Below are 23,044 nucleotides of genomic sequence, written 5' to 3' on the forward strand. Positions count from 1 at the left end.
GAGTCAAAGAGCTCTATACCAGGTAAGATTCTGTTGCCTGTATCGCATCCCCTCGCCCCATTCTCGTCTTTTGGTCTGACGATCATTAGTCATGAACAAATTCGGAATTTCAACAATTCAAACGAAGATAAAGGGAGATTGCATAAGGGTTGAGCATTATCCACGAATCCACGCAGCTCACAAGAAGCGACAAAAGATACTACGGGTTCTCACCGCGAGAGTACAGTCATGAAATTCTTGACCCAAGATTCTTAGTCAGCAAGTCAGAAGATTGAAGAATCGTGCGTTGAATCACTGTTACATGATGCTTCAACTACAGTCCAAGCTGACGCGCGCCAGCGATCAAGACAGGAGAGCCGTCATGCCGATTCACTCGAAAGCACGTGGTCCTTGCTGCCAAAGCTGATGGACCGTTCCAGTTTGTGGGCCACAGGGCATCTTTCGGTGACTTCACGAATGTCTACTTGAGCCCCACGTGGTAGCCAGAATCCAGCCCTCGTGTTATTTCACGTCACGCTGCTGTGGACACAAAAGTTGAGTGATGTCGCTTGGCGCCAGGTGTCCATCCGAATGGCACTCTGAGCCACAGGCTTCAACTTCTGGGCACAAAAGTAAGCTTTTTCGAAAGCGTACGGAGATGACTCGATGCCGCGTGTAGCACGGAACGAGACTCAGCTTTTCATAGGCCACTGCGGCGCGTCTGCAGCACGTATCTCATTCCTGCGTGTCGGTACAAGCGCAGAGAATAGTCGAGAGAACACACGTGCTTCTCAAGGACATGATCCGATCAAGGACTGAGAAGTGTCAAGCGGGTCAACTATCTTTATCCATCAAAGGTCACCGTTTCGACCAGGATTGTAACGGGGGCAATCTCAGGATGCATCCTCTCAACGATGGTGTGTCGCTCGACCGGATCCGCAGAGGAAGGGCATGTGTTCAGGAGCGCTCATGATTGGCGATTAAGTAGAACGCCAGTCCTTTTGTGGCAAAGCTTCGCCGACCTGCAGATCGCGGGTGATTGGTGGACTCTTGTTGACAATAACGCCAAGACATCCCCAGTTGGAGAGAGAGGGGCACATGATCCACTTCTTTTTGCCGGCTCTTCAGGTACACCCTCCCGTTTTCCCGGAATGCTCGACTCAAGTGGCGGGTTACTGACTTGCATGGCAATAGCTACAGCCAGCAGACCCCTAAGAAGAACACTAGTCGGTGTGCGCTTTAGAAAAATGAGCGTAGTCAAACGGATCAATCTCAGACTGTCGGAAGAGAAAGGCGTAGAAAGCTTGTACCGCAAAACAACAAGCAAAGAATCTCTGGAGACTCAGATATGGAGACAGGGCAAATATGCCGTCTAAGCACCGTCCAAGCTTCCCGTTGCCGAGTACCGGCAATCAAAAAGCAGATGTTCATTATGGGCCTGACGCTCTACCGGTTTGTTATGCACACCGGGTGCTCGGGCCTTATTCTAATTAGAGTGCAAACGACCCTATAGGATTCTTGCGCGTTGACATGTGCATCAAGGGATCGTCGCCAATTTGACCACCTTCCTGAATAAGATATGAAACGGTTCGATACTCCAAAAAAATGTGCTCCCACGTGCCTCACGACATTCCCATTCCCTTTGAAGGCTCGACGATGCACGTGGGTACGGATCGGAAATTATAAAACGATGAGATCTCCCGGAGCAAAAGTTCTTCTTTCTCTTCAACCAGAAAATTGATATCTTTACTGCAGTAGAGGCCGAAACTACACGCATCATGAAGACCAACTCTCTTCTCCCTTTACTGGGTCTCTCCGGCGCTGCCGTTGGCGCCGCTGTGAGCCACAAGCAGTCTCCCTTCGGCTACACCTCGGGTTCCAAGGAGTCCATTGCGAACATGAAGGACAAGATTGAGAATGTTGTCTGGATTTTGATGGAGAACCGTGGTTTCGACAACATTCTGGGCGGCGTTCACAAGAAAGAACTCGACAACGTCGTCAACAACGGCCCCTTCTGCAACCCGCTCTCCGTCTCAGACCCCAAGGGCCAAAAAATGTGCAGTCAGTTCAAGGACTTTGACTCGGTCATCCACGACCCCGACCACTCAGTGACTGGTGTCAACTTTGAACTCTACGGTACCTGGAATCCCGACAATGAGGCCATTGCCAACGGCACTCTTAAGGCCAACTTGTCAGGCTTCGTCCAACGCCAGGTTGAGCGCTACAAGATCGATCCTAAGCTCGCCACCGAAGAGGTCATGGGCTACTACTCCGAGGATGAGATCCCCACCATGGTGGACTTGGTGAACGAGTTCACCACTTTCAACTACTGGCACTCTTGTGTCCCGGGCGTAAGTCGTCTACTTTGCAGGCAGAATCTCTTACCATAAATCCCCCGATCAATTGGCCTGATTTAGATTTTCCGTCCAGCCTACCAACCCGAACCGTCTCTGCGCTGTCGCTGGTACCCCTGACGGCCACGGCAAGAATGACAATGACTTCGACGTCTCCGCCATCCCAATCCCCAGCATCTTTGAGGTGGCCTCCAGCAAGAACATCTCCTGGAAGAACTACGATGGCACCAACGGCGCTTTCCTTTCGGACGCCATGTTCTTCGAATGGACTGCCGCCCACGCCAAGTCCAACGTCGTGCCCCTCGAGCACTTCTTCCAGGATGCTCTCCTGGGAACACTCCCCAAGCTCTCCTACATCAATCCTTCCTGCTGCGGCCTCGACACCAACTCCATGCACCCTTCCGGCCAGATTTCTACCGGCCAGGTTCTCCTGAAGCAAGTCTATGATGCTCTCCGCGCCAGCCCTCAGTGGGAGAAGACCATGCTGCTGATCACCTTCGACGAGACCGGTGGCTTCTTTGACCACGTTGCTCCCCCCTTGGCTGTTCGCCCTGATGACAAGACCTACACCGAAACCGCCAAGGACGGCAGCGTGTACACTCTGAACTTTGACCGTCTCGGTGGCCGTATGCCCACTTGGCTCGTCTCACCTTACTCTCCCAAGGGATACGTTGAGAACATGGGTGTTGACCCCGCCACTGGCAAGTCCTCTTCGTACTCTGCCACTTCCGTCCTCAAGACCCTGGGCTATCTCTGGGATCTGGAGGACTTGAGCCCTCGTGTCTCCCACTCTCCCACCTTTGATCACTTGATCGGTCCCAAGGTCCGCAAGTCGGCTCCTCAGACCCTGGCCGTTCCTCACCCCTTCCCTTAGACAGTTTGATTGCCTGGAATTATGAACACCTGATGATGTGAAATTCTTTTTGCTTGAACTTCTTGTCACTTTTTTCTTTCACTTCTTTTCTTCCTATGTCAAGGATGCCTGGACAACTTCACGAAATATTTTGAATGGGCGGCATATCGTGAGTCGCCATCAAACTGGCACTTTCATAAAACTTTTATGACTGAATACCATCTTTTCTTCGTTTATAGAACATTTTTACACACAGCTATGTACTTTTCATGTCCATTCTTTGCTTGATGTCCACCAATACCTCACATTCTAGCCACTGCTCTGTAATCATTTGAGTACCTACTATCAATCCGCATTGCATCTACACAGTAATCCCATCGAACCTTTCCATTCTATAATAAAAATCCTCGTATTAAACAAGTATTTGACCTGCACAATATCACAAGGCACATAACATGGTGACTGCACATGTTATGTCATATCCTCTTGGATTGAAAGAAAATCTAGTGGAATTTCTGCATTTCCCTGGTAACTCAAGACTATCCTGTAGCTACTTGAGGAAATTGATGCACTACAGCGGTCTTTTATCTCTGTCTATAGAGATAACACCGCGGTTCAATTATTGAGTTTAATGAGGCCCAAGAACACAGTATCTCAGGAAATTCGGCAATTTCAAGGGTGTGAGGCGAGTATTACCCTGCATTTCTCGCAAATGATGAATTTTTTCCAACACAATGTCACCCTTGACGACCTCTTTCTCTGGAACCGCTCAAGTCAGTCAAAAGGACATCTACAACTGTACAGGGCTCAGCAGAAGGGAGCAGATAAGAAGACACAAAACCTGAGTGATTTTGTTGAGATAGAGACCTAGGCAAAGGCACTACATACCCACTTGAGGTCGAAACTAAATGCTCTTATCATGCATAATACAGAAACGCACAGTGGACTCAGGATAATCATAAAAAGGAAAATTCAATTTCACATGGCTGCGGCCTTGAGCCAGAAAGATATCATGCCATGACTACCGTTGCTTACAGCACAACCAGAACGAGCATCGCATAAAGAGTGCCCACAAGAGTCGACACGGCCTTCTTGGAGGTAGCAGCATTGAAGACTGGAGACTGAGTAGGGCCAACAGGAACGCTGTAGGTCGAGTGTCCTCCAGGGTACACGCCACTACTCTTCATGGTGGAGCCAGCACTAGCTCCCACAGGAGTGTTGACATGAGTGCTGGACGCGTGAGGAACAGAGGTGGTGACGACTGGATTGGGGCCAGCAACAGGAGGCACAACAGTGGGCCAAATGGTGTTGGTCACCGTCACAGTTGAGACCTTGCTAGTGGTGATCGTGTGGGTGCTAGAACCAGAAACGAAGGTCTCAGTCACCGGGCAGACAGTGGTAGTCTCAAAGGTCGTGAGAGTTGTAGCAGGCGCAGGAACCACAGTCACGGTAGACACAGTGCTGTAGACGGAGGTCATGGTGTGGGTTCCGGAGATCACAGTAGTGGTGACAGGGCAAACAGTGGTAGTCGTGAGAATCTCCTTGGTAAGGGTAGTTCCTTCAACCGGCATGGGAACCATGAAAGTCTCAGAGGTACCAGTAGAGCTGGAAGGAACTGAAACCGGAGCGGAGCCAACAATCGAGGTTGGAATTACTGTAATGGTGGAGACTTTGTCGTAGGTTGAAGTGAAAGTGTTTGTACCAGTAGTCATGGTCTCGGTGACAGGGCAAACCGTGGTCGTAGTGTAAACCTCAGTAGTGACAGTAGTACCCTTGACTGGAACAGCCGTCGGGCTAGCCTTAACATCACTGGTCGAGCTCGAAGGAATCTCACTCGAGGAAGACGCACCATTGCCTGCAGTCTGAGTCGTAGACTCGGTAATGGGGCAGACAGTAGTGGTCAGAGGGATGGTCGAAGTGATGACAGTGGTAGAGTCTGCGGGGCAATCGGTCACGGTTGTGGCGCACTTGGTGACAGTGATCTCGGAAGTAGTGTAGATAACTGAGGTAGTCATCTTCTGAGAGTTTGACACTGGCGAGGTCACTCCACTCGAGCTGGGGATGGTAGTGACAACCGGGACACCAGGCGAAACAGAACCAGAGCTGGATCCATCAGTGTGAGTCGCAGTGGGCAGCGAGATGGTGAAGGTCCAATGGAGAGGCGAGGTAGAAGAAGTAACCGGAGTCGTTGGCAGGGAGATGTTGAAGGTCCAACGGAGCGGGGAGGTAGCAGAAGGGACGGGGGTCAGAGTTGGCAGCTCAGTTTCACTATCGCTGGTGGTCAGGGGATCAGCAGTGACAGCTCGCAGAGCCACATTTGGCAAGGCCATGGCGATCTGGATGACCGCCAGGATCAGTGCCAACGCAAAATGAAGATTGAACTTCATGTTGAAAGATTGCGTTGGCAAGATGAAGATTGTAGAATGAAGCTTGAGGGAGTCAGTCTGTGAGACAAGAGGTGCAAGGTATAATTAGTCAAGACTTACTTGACAGGTTGTTGTTATCTGTGAAGATGAAGTCGAAGCAGTACACGATGAAAGTAACGAGCGAAATGATTTGAGGGAGAAAGAGAAGAAGAAGGAAAATACGAAATGGCGACGCGACAAGTTTATAAAGTAGTGGAGCACGTGCAAGGAGAGCAAACATCAGGGATATGGCAGGAGCGATGGAGCAGCAGGTACTCTAGGCATCTTTCTGTCAACGAACATATGAAAAATTACGTGCTGGGAAAGTCCCAACGAAGCTTCTAGCACACCCCATACGGTACTATTTTAGAGCAATCCAAGCTGGATGGCAATCGCTGTATCTAGTCAAGACATGGCTAGCCTAGCATCTGGTCATGCATCGAGATTCTGAGCTGAACTGCCCTCGATATCTGTATAATAGGGATTGTAAAATCCATAATTTGACATCTAGAGGGGTATCAGAGCCAGATACATGGTCTCCATTACAGGCACAATTTAGAGCTTTCAGTCCTGGTCTTTTGACGGATTCCTATCATTTGGCTTAAGAGGGGACTTGCTCTGGAGTGTCTGCGCGCAAAATATATGTATATATAGTGCTCCATTGGTTATGTTTGCTCATAACCTTCCTAAGAACTTGCTCATCAACTTTGGACATATCCATATATTGCTCCAAAGGAATATATTCTACATGTCTTAGGCTTGATAGGCTTCGTGTGTGTGCGGGCATCTGTCATACCTGATACTTCTCCCCTCTGGAGGTCGATTTAACCTAGAATTAGGTTGCCACTTTATGGAGTCGTTACCTGACGCATGTTCCAAGACTAGATACTAGAAGTCCACTAGTAGTACCACGGGACATTTGGTGAGTTAGACGTCTGTCTGAATTTTCTGCATAGTTTAAAATTCATTTCACAGTGGTCCCTGATGAAGATTTTTGCACATGACAGAAGGCATGTTGTTTGAGGAAGCTTCAACAATCTCAAACAGAAGGCACTACACTTTTTCCATCTATGCATGAGACCTTAACTATGTCTATGTAAGAGATATTGACATGGAAGATAAGTGGGTACCCCAATGTTGATCAAAAATAAGAGAGAACATGTCCGGTACGACAAAGGCAGAGCAGAATAGGGTAGTGAACATTTCAGTGTGATCTTCTTCTGCAGAGGATATTGTGTCCACCTCTGTTCCACGAGAACTTCTTGCTTCCAAAGGCTGTGAGTATTGCTTGGGTAATCCAAAATGGAGAGTGCATTTTGTGTTGGTACTCTCGTCGAGAGGTACACATGCCATCAAGATAGGAACCTTCCGCCTTTAAAAGTGCTCGGTAAACCGGCCGTCTTGAAAATATGTATGTATTATAACAAGAGGACCATTCGGAGCAAGTGCCCGTGTCTACCATCCAGACTCTAGTAAATGTCTCAGTATACTTCCCAGGATATCGGCTACCTGCATAGGTGCCAATTTGTTCTGCGAGGGAACAGGTCCATTCTGCTCAGATGATGACATCAATTTCATTAAGGCAGTGGAGATACGATAATATCCATTGAGTTCAATGGAAATTATTCAGGGGAAGCATCGTGGAATTTCTGCCGGAAACTCCCTTTGCAAATACCAGTGAGCTTCATGTCCAGGCAGGACCTTGAATGAACCTTGTATCCCATACTGCATGCAGAGTGATGATGTTCGAGACCAGCTAATCAACCAGCTGATCACATGACATAACAGAGCCACACGTAAACGACGTTCAAAGCTTCCACGTGGTGCGGATCTCAGGTCTTGGGGAATTGTCAATGCTCGAGAGATCAATGGCGCAACGACCCGAAGCCTCGGACCGCGCCCACGGAGCCAAAAAAGAAAGGTTATCAGCTGTTTTTCCGTCCCTGGCTTTTTGACACCTCTTTTTTTTTTGATCCGCCAGTGGATCGCCAAGGCCGCTAGGCACACAGCCCGAAGCGAAGGTTTATGCAGGAGTCTTCCGTCGGCCGTGCTTCCACCGCGCGACCTGTCGAGTCTTGAGAACGCTGACATGCGTCACATCACGTGAGCACCGACATTCCCGCCGCGTATCCATGCGGCCCGGTTGGCGCTGCGGGGGAATGAGTGGTCGCGACTGTTTCCAACCCCCCTCAAAAAGGGCCTCTTGATCACCCGGCGGACGATGTCATTTCAATAAGACACCTGGTGTCGCATGGCATGAGTATCAAGTCCCCCAATGCCTCGGAAAGCGCACACCAAGTCGCGATACGGATGTGATAACTGTCGACGCCGACGGGTCAAATGCGACGAGCAAGGCCCACCCTGCAACAATTGCGTTCTACGCCGACTGCATGACTGCAAATACTCCCGAATTCTACCTGCCAACATCCTCAGCAGTGCCCGTCCGCCCAGTCATGATGCCAATTCTCAGCAATCGACCTCGGTCAGTCCGGTGCCAGCGATCGCCTCAGCGGGGGTCTCGCCAGCAGCCTCGGTCTCATTGAATCCCCGGCCGTTGAACGAGTTGGAGCTTATGCTGCACTTCACAACAGAGACGTTTCAGAGTCTGTGCATAAGTGATGCGGAGACGGTGACATGGCAGAAATTGGTGCCGCGCCTGGCACTCGACCATCGATATCTGTTGCATGGGATTTTCTCGCTGGCGTCGCTCCATCTCGCTACGACGACGGCGGACCCGGCTCGTATGCGTCTGTATGTAGATACCGGCTTGGAGTACCACAGCAAAAGCCTTGAGCCATTTCGCGTCGCGCTTGACAACCTCAGCCCGGAAAATTGTGATGCGGTCTTTGCCGAGTCGGTCGTGACTGCGGCAATTTGTCTGGCACTACCTCAGTTGACGTCAGGTCCTGAGAACGAGGGCGCGATGATCAACAACGTCGTGACTGCTTTCCAGCTTCTCCAGGGCGTGAAGAAGATTCTTTTCATCGGTCGAGGCTGGATCAAGTTGAAACTCTTTGTCAAGGGTGATTTCTGGAGTGACGTATCCACGGATCTGGACGAAGACACCCAGTCTGCGTTTGATCAGCTCTCCGTTCTCAATGATCAGATTGAGTTGAGCAGAGAGAATGTGCTTCAGTCTCGACACGGCCGACACCGGGAGATTATCAAGCATCTCAGGCATTGTTTCATGAAATTCCAATGTTCCCCCGACCCGGCGCCAGTGCTTGCGTGGCTGGGTGCGGTGGATAACGACTTCGTGGACAATGTACAAAGACGCTCGCCTTTGTCACTTCTCGTCCTTGCCCACTGGGGAGTTCTTCTTGCCGAGCTAAATGACAAGCGTTGGTGGGCTCACAATGCCGGCAGGGCGCTTGTGGATGAAATCTTGGGCATTTTGGACACAGGCAACCTGTCGTGGGAAGCTTGTCTGGGATGGGTGCGGCGCAAAATGGGGTTGCATCAGAAACTTGTCAATAGAGCCTCTTCCAAAAATGAAACGATCTTGTCTTGAGCATTACATTCCCGTACATCCAGATCAGGACTCCCCCCCCCCCCCCAAAAACCCTCTCAATCAAGAACGAGAAAAGGCCGATTGTAATCTGTGTGTTAAGCTATAAGAAAGAGCTCTTAACCAAGGTGATTGTGCAGATTTTGATTCATCATGTTCCATTCCAGATAGATCCTTCCCAAGGTGATTCCAACGCGTCCATCTGTACTGATCTCCCAAATCGATCCCGATCTCCTCATCTCCCTCACAACATTCTCTTCTCTGCCGCACGTTGAAGCTTCCCAATAACATCCTCAAAAGCACTCGCCGCAAGCAGCACCTCCCGAGCCGACTCAACCAGTTCTTTCCGCGGATGACCTCGAAGATTCTCCCTATCAACCATCTCCTCGACATTTCCCCGCAAAAGCTCAATCTCCTCCTCCGCCCCCAATTCCTTCAGACAATAAATCGTCTCCGCAATCGTCCGCGCCGAAACTCGCTGGAGCTCATGGCACGCATCCGTCACACTTTCATCAAACTCCTCCCATCCGTGAACGAGATCTTTCCACCTGGGAACGAGACGGTTCCGCGCTCGACGGGACATGGCAAATCGATTCTCGCCGTCTTCTCGAAGAGCAATCCACGCATAGGCGTCGTGCAGCTGGCCCTTTCGTGGACCCCGAAGATAAAATACTTGGCTGAGATTCATCATCGAGTCTTCGTCGTTGGTCTCTCCGATACAAGAGATGGTGTCGAGTGTCGCTAGTGTGAGCTGGATGTCAGGTCCGACGATTGAAGGGAGAGGTTGGTTGAATTCGTTCACGTAGCCGACGGTGGGAATCCCGTTGATGACTTGGTCGTTGGAAATCTCGTGCGCCAGCCAGGTTCCGCGGGAGAGTTGGACGGAGAATGTTTTGCGGTAGTACTCGGTGTCTGGGAGATTAGGTTTAGGTTGTTCAGTACGTTCAGTCTCGAGAGGAGTTCGTCTGGACGTGGCAGAGGGCGTGTTCAGAGAGTAAAATCGAACAGTGCTGTGGTAGGATTTTGTGCTTGAGCTGGAACTGGAGCTGGTACTGCTATTGATGACGGGACTCGAGCTTCGTGGTGTTGTCAAAGCTGCTGCGGCAAAATTCATCGTGTCGGTGCTACTTATGGTTTCATGCGCGCAGGTCACATGGAGTTGCCTTTGCAGCGAGCAAAGGAAAGTTCCAGTGTGAAAGGGCAGTAGCCTTGGTGTACGAGATAAGTGTGTCTGAATACTGGATATCCTGGACAGTCTCTTGTTTGAAGACTTTGCTAAGCGGAAATCTCAATCCGTGCACCGACTTGGTGCTATGGGAGAGTTCCGCTTTGTATTTTGTTTGCGTTTTATATGGACTTGGTTGAGTGTGCCAACGTGTTTGAAGGGATGTTCTCGCGTGGCTCTGGTCTTTTTCTTTTCTCCGTGCCCACAAGATTCGATTTCGATAACACATGCTTTTAAAAAAGCGTCGCTTCACTTTGACTTCTTCAATCAGTTGGGTGATGCCGACTAGGGCCGACAATATGGACTTATCTAATGACTTCGAGCCAGTCAGGGCAGAAGATGCACATGCCGACAAACAAGCTTTGACAGAAGAGACCTCCAGCCCTGTCGACTCCCAAGCCTCAACCCTGCCAGTAGTGAAGTCTTTCACACAAGACTCTTACAAACCACTTCGCCCCAGCATCTACGGTAGTAAAAGGGGCATTCGGCTTGAAAACGGGCTCTGGCTAGGCGCTGGAATGTCTCGCCAGTACTTAATTGACGGTATCCCCATAGCCGGCGTGATCAACGAACATGGAATCCCCCGACCATCTCTCCGAGGCCCCGGCATCTGGCCATGCGAAGAGACGATTGAAGAAATCACCCGAATGATCGAATGCAACGATCTGTCTGCTCTACGAGAAGAAAGGTCACTTCTTCATCTTGGAGGACCTCGATTCAATCAACTACGTTCCGAGTACGTTTGGATTGCTCTTCGACAGCACGAGGATGGGACATTTGTGCTGTCAAAAGCGGCCAGAGATAGACTTGTGCCTAATTGGCGTGAGCTCTTGAGCCCTGAGAACAATGCGCCGATGCCAACCACGTTTGATATGCGCTACTATCGACCTGGTGTGGCGTATTGGCGTGATGAAGAGTCCAGTGTGGACACAATCATAAAGTATTTGAGGACGCTCAGCTCGGATGTAGCTTGTCTTTCTCACCAGGTCGAAAGAATCAAGCTGGATCTTGTGAAGCCCTTGGACATGGCCAGTGATTCGGCCACGCCGGGTCGACAGGGAAAGTCGGGGATGCGTCAGGGAACTTTGAGCTGGCGAGTGTGTTAGCGGGAGGGCTCTCCACGCTCATCTTGCTGTTTGTGAGGCTTGGAGACGGTGAATCTCCGCCCGTGGCGTTGTTTGCTTGGGTCCTGAAGGGGCAAGATTCATGAATTGATTAATGAGGAAGCTTTGGATAAGCTCTTCGGACGACGTGGATCTTATGTAGGACTTTCATGTAAGACTCGGATAGATAGGTGCTGCATGGTTTTTCAGGTTTGGTGGGTATTCACTTAACATTCTATATGCACTTCTTATTATGAGTCGGCACCTTGATAGGAATAACAGTTTCTTGAATTCGGGGCAATTTGGACCTCTATCAACTCTTCACCTTCAAGTTGCACTCAATCGGCGTCCAACTTTGCTGGTCTCGACCTCTGGGTCTCATTATATGTCCTCTCCATCTTCAATCCCTATTCCTAACGTTCCTGCCTTATGTGACATAACCCTATCCCTTTCAAACATTCCAAATAATGTGAGAGCTCGTCGTCTCGTCAAACGTGTTTTTCTCTTGAATCACGGTAGCGGAATTCAATCCGTCACCATGTCCGAGACTCCGATCAAGACCCCAAGGCTGAGTGCGACCAGACCGGAAAAACGGGTGTCTTTGAGATCCGATCACTGACCGCCCAGCTGCCTGGGCGGTATCCGAGCCCTCAAATCAGCGATTTGGCCCCCACCTGGTGCTGAAAATAGCCCATCAAATCGAGTCCCCGCCTGAAAGTGGAGGGATGCGAACTCCGACACGTTTTTCCGCCCGTCTTGATTTCTTGCATTTTCTGCTTGGGTGTAACGACGTCGCCATCGGGGTTGAGCCGCATCCTCGGGGGAAGCCAGCGTGTAGGGTGTGGTCGAGGGTCACAAAATCTTAATCCCACATGGTCTCCTGCGCCTGACCTACCATGGTCAACAATTTATGATGGCGTACACCTTAAGTTTGACCTGTGTGACAGGTTGGTACATGTACCAAGTCAATTCGGTACTCATACCAGCTGAGTGTCAGTGACGACCCCACCCCCTTTACTGGTGACAGTGACAAGTTGAATGGATTGCCCCCGTGTCCGTATGCTTACTTAGTTTTGTAGGACGAGTCCTCCTGCTGCTATCGCAATTGGAGTCTCTCGCAGTTCACGTAGAATTGATTCTCTCTTATCCTTCACGCGAGTTACGTCAAGTGCACCCAGCGCGTCCTTGGGACAAGACAGGGTGCCTGGCAAAAACCATAGAATACTGGCTAGAAACCTGAGCTGGATGACCAAGCAGCTCCGCACGACAACTCATGATGACATCCATATTGAGGGATATAGGTAGAGTCCCAAGAATGCGCAAATGTGGGATCCATCACTTGTTGGAACGGTCCGACCACGAGACGTTTGCCACGTTACCTTTGACATCTCGGGCGGGAGGCCTTGCAGGAAGAGGACTGAGATCCATGTGAGCCCGCGGCACAGGGTAGGAGAACGAGTCATGATGAGTGTGGGGTGACTGCAAGTCCTGCCTATAATATTCTCAATGGGCCAATGCCGAGACTGCTCTACCGCGCTCGATCGGTGGTCAGGGTCCAAGTGCGGACTCGCCAAGGAGTCTCATCAGCCGCGTCGCAGTTTTTTCTTTTTCTATCTTTTTTTTTTGGTTTCTTTGCTATTGTGTCCAGCTTGTCACCAAGGAAATGGCTGGAGGGATCCAAAGGGACTCTCTTCGTTCCCACATGGGTTGATTCTAACGCCAGTCATACCTCGCTGTATGTGACTGGGTGTCAGTGGCAGCACCGGAGTTAAGTAGCCGTATGAGCCAGGATTTGTGCACGAGGTCTCACATGAAAAGTTACCCTTTTTGTGCATGCCAAGGCAGCTATGATCAGCTCGTCAGGGACACCCGTTTAGACTCCCCACTTGAACTGGCCAATCAGCAGTGACAATATCTGAGGCCCGGAGCTGAGCCCCGCTGAGTCAGACAAGTCTGGCAGTCGCACAGAAGTCGGGAGGCCCTTTTTGGGTCTTCGTCTGCTCAGTGGAGCCTCTGAGAAGGAGTCTCTAGAAGCCATTTTAGGGCCTACGCTAACCTCGATGAAGCCATCGTTGCCCCCTCACTAAACCAAATGGAGGTGGTGATCTCCCCTCAATGGTCCGTCGTTGACTCAATCCCCGCTCTCCTTTCCCCCCCCACAGCCTCGTTTGGGTAAGACACCACATGATCACAGTTCCTCTTTTGAAGCGCAGCAATTAAAGCAGCCTTAGTCTCGTTGGCCCCTGACCGGATAGGCTAAGCATTCAGGAGTCCAGGAGGCTCGGCTGGTATCCGTTCACAGTTGAAACTCTGGTCGCTTTGCCCGGTGTGCGGTCGATTCCTATAGGTGGACCAGGTCGAGTTGGGAGTCTGTCATTTGTCGTGGCCCACGGAGGTGACCTTCTGTCTTTTCTGGAGCTCCACCGGTCAGATCTCACACACAATGGAGCCCCGCTGGCCCCCAATGAGAGGGTGTGCTGCCTTGTCGTTTTAAATCTTCTCAGTAGTAGCACAGAGCAGTGATGGAGAACCACCCCCCAAGTGAAGAAATGAAGCGTGACGGTAAAAGAAAGACACCGGGCTGGCCGAGGCTGAGTGGCCATGCGCGGTTTTTTTTTCTCGGTCATCTTCCCCCAGATTTGCGAAGGGTTCCTAAATTTCCGTATTAATTCCCAAGGAGACCTCGCGCTCGAGCCAAATACTTCGTCTAGCTCCTTTGCCTTGACTGGGATCTCCTTTTGCTTTTTATCCCTCTTCCTTTTTCCCTTTCCTTCCCTTCCTCGTATGTTTGCTCCTCGTGGTGGGATCGTTAGTGGATGATCTTGGATAAGAGTTGCCCACCAGCAATAATCACATACCTTCACACGCGCTCTTTCGCCTTTCCGCATATAGTCCTCAAAGCTATCGAGACATAGCGGGAGACAGAAATCACCCCATGTCGGCCTGAGCAGCATCAACTCGTCATCATCATGCGTCTTCCCAGCTCCTCGTGGGGCTCCCCCGGCGACTCTGCGATCATGCTCGGAGAATCGCAGCCTCGATCTCGGAGCTACCTGAACTACTTTTGCTGCGTCTTGCCGGCGCGAGCGTGCGGAGCCGCCTTCACCTGGGAGTCGTCGCGGAAGTTCTGGTACAGCTTGTTGACCGTCTCCATTCTCAGCGCCAAAACCCTCCATATCTACGCTCATGCCGACTCGATCAAGCTGGGCGACATGATCCTTTGGGGACCGACTTTCTACGTGCAAGACATTCTGTTCTTACTCTTCGCATTTGCCCTCGCCCACAATTTCCAGCGAAAATGGCTTCGGTCCCTCACCTCGACTGTGGTTATTCTTGGCTCGTGAGTGAATGTCCCTGCGCCGGAAATCCTGTCCGGATGCTCTCTCACTCCCGGCGAAAGCAATGCTGACACCATAATAGGTTGGCCCTGTCCACCATGGCCGCGGCCAATATCTCCTTCTTTTTCACCACCGGCGCGGAAATTCACTGGCGACAAGCGGGTGGGTTCAACCGGGACCCGGCCTCGATCAACACCCTCATGACCGGCCTGACCGGCCTGGCGATCGTGGACACACTGTTCTTCGTCGCCGCAGCCTTGATGACCCCGTGGATTTACAATGGAGTAGATGGGATGATCGCAATCTGGGGCGCCACGATCAAGGCCCTAGTACAGCCGGTGGCTCCCTATGCCAAGGCGGGCCTGCACAAGGTTCTCAGTCGCTCGAGCCGAGGCCGAGATGTCTTTGAGAGACTGAAGCTGTACGAGGCTGTCCCGTTGAGTGATTACGATGAAGCCGAAGATAAGACGACTGCGAGTGGAGCTCCGCTCCTGAGCCATCCCACGCAGGCCTTTGACAATCTTCGTCACCAGGGCGCTCACTGGGCTAGCCAGTTCAATTGGAGGTTGTGGCTTACCCGCGCACTGATCATCGTGCCCGCCGTGTACATTTTCATTGTGCGCCTGTGCCGTCCGTCGATCTCCTCCTATGGATTCCTCTCACAGACCGTCATCATCACGCCTTTCTCCGGTGTGGACACAGACAATGCACTGGCCAAGGCCTTCCCGGAGCGTGCGTTGCATGGTAAGACCACCGCTCTGACGGCGGTGCCCGAATTCGACTGGTTGCCCAAGGGCACATTCCCCGGTTTCCGTGACTGGGAAGACCGGTCTCGCTACTCGCACTACAACTCCACCGAAGACCCGCTGCACATCTCCAACCTGGACCTAGACATCTTGGCCCCCATCAAGACCGCCCTTGACAGCGGTGATGTGAAGATCAAGCACATCTTCGTCTTCAAGATGGAGAGCACACGCTACGACGTCTTCCCACTGCGAAACAACTCCTACTTGTGGAACCGTCTTCAGAAATCCTACAAGGGTAACAAATTCCCCCAGGCGGTTCAGGATCGTCTGGTCAACCTGACCCGTACCGCCGAGCGTCTCACGGGACAGCCATCTGGATTCAAACGCAACGAGACGATCAAGCCCTACGGTGGGATCAACATGCACAACTCGTACACCGGAGGTACCTTTACCTTGAAGAGTATCGAGGCCACCACATGCGGTGTGGAACCGCTGGTCGTCGACTTCAACCACGAATACGAGCACCACATTTATCAGCCCTGCATGCCGCACATCCTCGACATGCTGAGCACGCTGACCAACGACAGCCACAGCAAGGATTTCACTCACTGGCCTTGGCGCCCGGCGTTCATGCAGTCCATCACCGACACTTACGACCATCAGGACCGACTGACCCCGGCGCTCGGATTCAAGCCCGAGAACATCGTCACGGTGGAGTCAATTGACAAGGAACATGCCAACGACACCTCTTGGACCGCGGAGAAGTTTAACTTTTGGGGATATCCCGACTCCAGCCTTGCCGGCTACTTCCGCCACGCGATCGAAAAGGCCGAGCAGAATCACGAGCGTCTGTTCTTGACGCATCTGACCGGCATCACTCACCACCCGTGGGACACGCCGGGTCACCACTATGAGGAGCTGATCGGGCCGCAAAAGAATGTCTTTGGGGGTGGCAATGAAGACCTCAATCGTTACCTCAATACCCAGGGTCTCAACGACCACTGGTATGAGACCTTCCTGAACATTCTGGAGGAGACCGGAGTAGCCAACGAGACCCTGGTCGTCATGACGGGAGACCAGTAAGTTATGCCTCGGCCATCACGCACAGTTTGAGAAACCCACCCCGCTGACTTGATGCCCTGCAGTGGTATTTCCCTCGTGGAAGATGGTAACGTCACTCCCTACGACAACCCGCTGGAGACCAACTTCCACGTGCCCTTGGTCTTTGTACGTGTCTCTTCCTCCCCTTGGCTGCTCCTCCGCAGTCGGACACTAACACAAGTACGCTCTAGGCCAATCCTCGCCTTCCTGTCCTTCAACTCAACGCTTCAGTCACCTCCATCCAAATTCTTCCCACCATCCTGGATCTCCTCAAGCACTCCGGCTCCCTCGACCAAAAGGGCAGCCGTGCCGTCAGCGATCTGCTCCCGATGTACGAAGGTCAATCCATCCTCCGACCGATCGTGACCCACAACGACCAGACCCCCTGGTATCAGTTCACCGTCATGAATACTGGCGGTTCGCTCGTGGCCATGCGTGCGGCCAATGCCCCCTACCGACTCGTCGTCCCTCTGGTTCCCGAAGTGGAATTCCGCTTCACAGATCTCAGCCGAGACCCCCAGGAAGTCCATCCGATCAAGGCCTTCGACTTTGAATCCCTCCGCAAAGCCGTGCAGGCCGACCACGGTGACGACACGGCGCAGTGGGTGCATGATGCGGCTCAGGCAGCTCAGTGGTGGGTGACCGATAACTGGCACCGCTACGAGTTCAACCCGTTGGCACCGAAGAAGCCACACGAGTCATGGCCCAGCTCTCACGACGGCCACTGAGATATTTCCTGTCCACCTGCGATCAGTCTGAATTCGAGTGTTTCCCATGTCACCTGGGAGTCCAACTCACTTTTCAATGATCTTTCTGCTTGACATTTTATTCTTCCCTATCTCTCTCATATACCACCATCACCTTGCTTCTGTACGATTTACCACCTCTTTTAAGATCCTGTTGGGAAGGTTCTTCATCAGCACGGGCGCACGGCAAACCTTTTTGATTTTCATCCTTATCTTTTTTTTTTGACCACCCCTCCACTTCTCCTTTTGCTTCATCATTGTACATACTTACCTCGTCACCTTGCATAGCTTTGGCGTGGCTACTATTGCTTATCAAAATGAATGATTAATCGACTTGGCGTGGTGTGCGCATCAAAAGTCCTACATAGTCACACACTTGAAGTGGATATCCAATTCGGTCAGGTTCGAGAACTGCTCGACCGCCCCTTACAGAAGGGAATTGTGATCCAACCACGCCTTGGATCGCCGATGATCGCTGCAGCATATCCAGTAGCATTTATCCCTCCCTGGGTGACCGACTGGGAAAAAGGGCATCCTTTAGTATCACACTGGGGATCATCATCGATCAGTTTCCAATCCCCCAGCCATTCTCTCTCATTCTTTTATCCTATCACGCATCCTCAATTTGAAGGTTCGCCCGGTCTAGTCTGCAGCCAGCCAATTCACCCGCAAACACTCTCTCTTTCCCAAAAGGGTCCCCGCTGGCGCCATCCCCCTTTCGGCCCAGTTCCACCCATTCAGGCATCCCAATTTCCAGCCAACCTCCGAATCAGGCATCAATGCAGTGCAAACAGCCTTTCGTCCTTCTTCCTGTGCCGCGCTTCCGGTTTCCGCTTTCCGTCCCCGAGCCGAGACCTGCTCCACGCCTGGCTGGTTCTGCTTTTGAGAAACAAAAAAAAAAGAGAGGGTTCACCACTGATGTTGCAAAGTGCCCCCGCTTGGATCCAATCTGATTCCTTATCTTGTGACCCTTATCCATAGTCCATATTTTTCTCCCTCCTAGGCCGGCTCGCTACATCTGGACGGTACCACATCCGGCTGACTACGAGTACAGCCATCGTCTGAGATATCTGGAGCTCCAGTTCTTGCCCTTGACTGCACGCGCAAAGACATGATCCTGTTGGTCCACTGAGCTTGGTATAAATCAGTCTGGCTCCCTCTTTTCCGGGAAGAGAAATGGAGTGTACCGGTAAGCGTGCGCAATGGCTTCATAAAGTTCGGTCGTCGGAGACTTTTATCGTCATTGTGGTTTCCATTGCGATTTTCACGGTATGTTTCTACGCTGTCTCTATTCGGTCTCTCATTATTTCTGTTCCGTTTGATGGGACGTAATTGAAAAGAAGTCTCCTGGACTTGCTGGTTCAATGAACATGTTGACTGACCGCCGATCATGACTGCAGGATGTTTTTATTTATGGAATGGTATGTCATGGAACGAACTGAAATAGGTTTGAACTGCATTCCCTCTCCAGTGATTCAGGGTGAGGTCATGTCGAGTCCGAGTCGCTGATTTGATTGTCGCAGATTGTGCCCATTGTCCCCATTGCTTTGGTGGATCGTGCTGGAGCGAGACCTGAAGATGGTACGCTGCCCTTGTCAATGATCGCGGCTGCATAGGCCGAAGCAGACCACTTTGAACTAACATCATCAACTGGTGTATTTCAGCACAAAAATGGGTATCGGTCTTACTAGCCGTATACGGTGCTTCCCTTCTCGTCGGGTCGCGTGAGTTGAATCCTCTGAATTCTGCTCTCGGTGTTTGTCCTTTGGCAAGCAATTATGGGAAAAAAAATCTCAATGCTGATATCTCGATAGCATTATTTGGGTGGTTCGCCGATCACAGTCGGGCACGCCAACTCCCGTTCATTGTCGGGCTCGTCGCCCTGGGTGCCTCTACGCTGCTCTTCGTGGTGGGTCGCTCGTTGCCCGCTCTCATCGTTGCAAGAGGATTGCAAGGATTCTCGGCAGCGGCGGTCTGGGTTGTTGGTCTGGCCATCGTGGCCGACAACGTCCCCGAGGACCGAGTCGCCGAGGCCATGGGCCAAACCACGATTGCGTTGACCTGGGGTGCACTGCTTGGCCCCACGATTGGGGGGATCATGTTTGAAAAGTTTGGGTATTATGCGACTTTTGCTGTGCCGGCGGGCTTGATCTTGGTGGATGTGGCGTTGCGGTTTGCCATGTTGGAACGTCCAGGTAGGCCCATGACTCAGAAGAGACCTTTTTGTATCTGCGTGGTGTGAGACATCTTGACACTGACCCATATTGTCTGCACAGGCGGATCCAATGATCAAGCCGGAAAGAAAATCACAGACGATGGGAATGAGTCCGCCTGTTACGGGACCTTTTCTTCTCCGGAGCCAGGGCAGTCAGAATGCGAATCCTCCGACGAGGAGTCGCTCACGGAGCGAAGACCTCTGTTCCGATATTCCAATCCCAGCATCGAAGCGCCTCGCTTCCACCGGGAAAGACAAGCGACTATCTTCGATCTTCTTACCTCGTCACGTCTCCCTCTTGCTATTCTAGCTGCGGTCATGACATCGATCTTATTCTCGGCACTCGAAACTGTAAGTTAGCCATATTTCACATTCCACGTTCATGCTTGATCCTCCAGGGCCAGTCGCTTATATTACCTGCACAGACCCTCCCACTCTTTGTTATGAAAACATTCAACTGGTCCTCCAGCGGGGCCGGCCTCATTTTCGTCGTCGGTGCCCTGCCCAGTGCCGGCGGAGTCTACATTGGCAAGGCCATCAACCGCACCGGCGCCCGCATCCCCTATATCTTTTGCTTCCTCCTCGCTGCCGTCTGCTGGATCTGCCTGCGCTTCGTCGAGCGCAAGCGGATCTTTGAGATTGTCCTGCTCGTCATCCTCCTCTTCCTGCAGGGCTTTTGTATCGCGGCCATTGAAATCACCGCTACAACCGAGGTCTCTCAGGCGGCCAGCAAATTTGAAGCGCGGTATCCGGGCGCCTTTGGCGACACCAGCCCCGTGGGCCAGAGCTACGGGCTGTTCAATATGGCCTTTGCGGGGGGTCAGTTGATCGGGCCTGTTCTGGCGGGTGGGATCCGAGTGTCGGCGGGTTGGAAGATGATGACGCTTGTTTTGGGGCTGTTGTGTGTTGTGGCGGCGGTGGTGTTGGGGTCTTTTAGTGCGCCGGGCGTGACGGAGGGAGGAGAAGAGGAGGAGGAGGAAGAAGAAGGAGATGAAGAAGAGGCGTAGACGCAGGGGGAATTGAGAAGACGTTAATTGAGGAGGAGAGGATGGAGACGAGGGAGAGGCATGTATAAAAGTAAAGACCGCCCGCTTTTCGGACAGGGTAATACCCTTGTACTATATTTTTTTTTCTCCTATCTTGTCTTATTAAAGTGGAAAAAAGGCATTGACAGCATTGAAACTATTTATCGTTTTCGAATATGCAGGTTATCAAGATCGCGGTGAAGGAAGAGGGAGCAGAGGTCCCACGATAAAATGTCACATAGTTCTCGGTACACGATGTATGAAAATCGAACGTCAGACAACTTTTTCTGCAAAAATCAACTTCAAGATCCAAATGCTCCTTTCATTCCTTCCTTCATTTGTACACGCTTCCGATACAAGGCATACATTCTCCTCGTGCGGACGAGTCGGCGCGGATCAGCCCTGCAGATAAGAGCGGAGAGTCGCTTTCTCGTGCGGGGGAAAGCCCGCAGTGAGGCACAAAAGTCATCACGAGACTTGCGACATTTGACCTTCTCATCAACTCGGTTCTGGAATTCATCCCTTGTTTTTTTCTTTCTCACCCTGTCTCTCCAAATCATCTTTGAGCAATCTGATCTCTTGCTTTCTGCCTTGTCTTTTCGTTTTTGATTAGATACGAGGAAAAAAGGTCTCCAACATCACCAATTTACACCATGAGCGACATCGAATACCTCAAGGGTCTCGACGCTGTCCGTGAACGGGCGCACCTTGTTCTCGGCGCGGCGGAGAAGAATCAATTGCTTCATTTTGACTATGATGCGTCAAAGATGGGCGATGTTGCTGATTATGTCGCTGGGGTGATTTCGGTAGGGTTCTTGGGCTATTCCTTTCTTTTTTTTTTTTTTTTTTTTGGAATCTCATTTTCATTGTTCGGGAGTGAAAGACAGAAACAGTTATATGATATTTTGTATCATAAGGATATTGAAAAATATGGTATGAGAGTCAAAGCACTAACAAAAGGCATCCGACAGCGTGACTTTGGACCCGACAAGTACGACCAGATCCCCCCACACGGTCGATGGCAGCATTTCGACGTGGGCGGCGTATCCCGCGTATCCAGCTTGATCCAGCGTTGGGAGAGCCAAGGCTGGGATCAGCTTGAAGTGACCCGTCGTTTGATCGACCTTTTCTTTGTGGCGGTGCTGTTGGACGCTGGAGCTGGCGACGTGTGGAAGTTCCAGGAGCCCGGGGAGTGCGGGCCAGGCGTACGGTAGGAGTGAGGGGATTGCCGTTGCGGCGTTGTATATGTTCAAAGCGGGGGCTTTTGCGAGCAAAGTTGGTGGAGATGTGGAGGTTGAGTTGGTGGATGGTAAGTGTTGGGCTACGGCTATTTTGGCGATGATGGTAATCGGTCTCGAAAATTGAATTCATTAAGCCAAGCTAATCATTCCCTGCATCTTCTACAGGCCAAGCCTTGGTGGCTCTTGATGTCGATACTTTCAAACGACACTTCCAGATCACAGAGGAGAATCCGCTCGTGGGAGCTGCATCTCGAGTCGAACTGCTCCAGCGAGTGGGCTCGTCACTCATGAAATTGCCCGATTACTTTGGTTCCCAGGGTCGACCGGGCCAGCTTGTCGGTGAGTATCGCTGCATTTATTTTTGGAATTATCTACACAAAAAGCTAGACAAACGTTGACATCCTCAGATTACCTGGTTCGACAAGCCGGTCCATCCAAGAGTCTGGACTTCACCATGCTCTGGAAAATCCTCCAAGAAACTCTCCTCCCCGCTTGGCCCAGCAACCGCACTCGCATCGCAGACATTCCCATCGGAGACGCCTGGCCTCTTCAAGTGCTATCCAATCTCAATGGCAGCAAGGATACTAGCACCCACAACAATCAAACTCACCACATTGCCCCATTCCACAAGCTCACACAGTGGCTCGCCTACTCCCTCACAGTTCCCTTCATGCGCGTCCTCGACATGCAGTGGAAAAATCTCGAAAAGGGTACCGGTCTTCCCGAGTATCGCAACGGGGGGCTATTCGTAGACTTGGGAGTTCTCAAGCTGAAACCACAGGCTTTGGACACCGGTCTGGCGTCTTCACGGGGTAATCTCCCTAGTTTCGAAGCCACCAGCGATGTGATTGTGGAATGGCGCGCGATGACGGTAGCGCTGCTGGATAAGCTACATGAGTTGATCAGTGCACGATTTGCGGATCAAGGGGTGACGTTGAGCATGCCGCAGATGCTGGAGGCTGGCTCATGGAAATCAGGGCGTGAATTAGCGGCCCAGTATCGTCCAGAGAGCAAGTCGAGTCCGATCTTGATTGATGGAGATGGGACTTTGTTCTAGACAGGCGATGTATCTGACGGAATGAATCCTCATATGAGCATAAAATATAGTCCTGAGGCTGGCATGATCCTCCAATCTATATTGATGCCATCAAGTTGCACCTGTTCCTACTTGCGTCAAGGTTCCCTTTTCAAAATTTCTAGCTTCT

The 23,044-nt window shown here is 51.4% G+C and overlaps 8 protein-coding genes across 8 annotated transcripts; 6 read left to right on the plus strand and 2 right to left on the minus strand.

The window, feature by feature from the left end:
* Nucleotides 1–1,757: 1,757 nt before the first annotated feature.
* Nucleotides 1,758–3,207, plus strand: POX_h09672 (uncharacterized protein; the record flags this gene model as incomplete). Its single annotated transcript, XM_050118421.1, has 2 exons — nt 1,758–2,330; nt 2,410–3,207. 2 exons carry the CDS (start codon nt 1,758–1,760, stop codon nt 3,205–3,207), a joined length of 1,371 nt encoding a protein of 456 aa, XP_049965208.1.
* Nucleotides 3,208–4,217: 1,010 nt separating this feature from the next.
* POX_h09673 (uncharacterized protein) lies at nt 4,218–5,573 on the minus strand (the record flags this gene model as incomplete). Its single annotated transcript, XM_050118422.1, has 1 exon — nt 4,218–5,573. One exon carries the CDS (start codon nt 5,571–5,573, stop codon nt 4,218–4,220), a length of 1,356 nt encoding a protein of 451 aa, XP_049965209.1.
* A 2,293-nt stretch (nt 5,574–7,866) lies between these two features.
* POX_h09674 (uncharacterized protein) lies at nt 7,867–9,102 on the plus strand (the record flags this gene model as incomplete). The annotated part of the gene is made up of 1 exon (XM_050118423.1): nt 7,867–9,102. One exon carries the CDS (start codon nt 7,867–7,869, stop codon nt 9,100–9,102), a length of 1,236 nt encoding a protein of 411 aa, XP_049965210.1.
* Nucleotides 9,103–9,343: 241 nt separating this feature from the next.
* Nucleotides 9,344–10,213, minus strand: POX_h09675 (uncharacterized protein; the record flags this gene model as incomplete). Its single annotated transcript, XM_050118424.1, has 1 exon — nt 9,344–10,213. One exon carries the CDS (start codon nt 10,211–10,213, stop codon nt 9,344–9,346), a length of 870 nt encoding a protein of 289 aa, XP_049965211.1.
* Nucleotides 10,214–10,623: 410 nt separating this feature from the next.
* Nucleotides 10,624–11,430, plus strand: POX_h09676 (uncharacterized protein; the record flags this gene model as incomplete). The annotated part of the gene is made up of 1 exon (XM_050118425.1): nt 10,624–11,430. One exon carries the CDS (start codon nt 10,624–10,626, stop codon nt 11,428–11,430), a length of 807 nt encoding a protein of 268 aa, XP_049965212.1.
* Nucleotides 11,431–14,396: 2,966 nt separating this feature from the next.
* POX_h09677 (uncharacterized protein) lies at nt 14,397–17,340 on the plus strand (the record flags this gene model as incomplete). The annotated part of the gene is made up of 4 exons (XM_050118426.1): nt 14,397–14,767; nt 14,848–16,590; nt 16,657–16,738; nt 16,804–17,340. 4 exons carry the CDS (start codon nt 14,397–14,399, stop codon nt 17,338–17,340), a joined length of 2,733 nt encoding a protein of 910 aa, XP_049965213.1.
* Nucleotides 17,341–18,534: 1,194 nt separating this feature from the next.
* POX_h09678 (uncharacterized protein) lies at nt 18,535–20,580 on the plus strand (the record flags this gene model as incomplete). The annotated part of the gene is made up of 6 exons (XM_050118427.1): nt 18,535–18,627; nt 18,882–18,939; nt 19,023–19,082; nt 19,173–19,553; nt 19,635–19,924; nt 19,972–20,580. 6 exons carry the CDS (start codon nt 18,535–18,537, stop codon nt 20,578–20,580), a joined length of 1,491 nt encoding a protein of 496 aa, XP_049965214.1.
* A 671-nt stretch (nt 20,581–21,251) lies between these two features.
* Nucleotides 21,252–22,896, plus strand: POX_h09679 (Protein urg3; the record flags this gene model as incomplete). The annotated part of the gene is made up of 5 exons (XM_050118428.1): nt 21,252–21,404; nt 21,570–21,808; nt 21,870–21,907; nt 22,005–22,178; nt 22,247–22,896. 5 exons carry the CDS (start codon nt 21,252–21,254, stop codon nt 22,894–22,896), a joined length of 1,254 nt encoding a protein of 417 aa, XP_049965215.1.
* Between the last annotated feature and the right edge of the window lie 148 nt (nt 22,897–23,044).

Source organism: Penicillium oxalicum, chromosome VIII (genome assembly GCF_001723175.1).
Source record: "Penicillium oxalicum strain HP7-1 chromosome VIII, whole genome shotgun sequence".
Taxonomy (NCBI): Eukaryota; Fungi; Ascomycota; class Eurotiomycetes; order Eurotiales; family Aspergillaceae; genus Penicillium; species Penicillium oxalicum.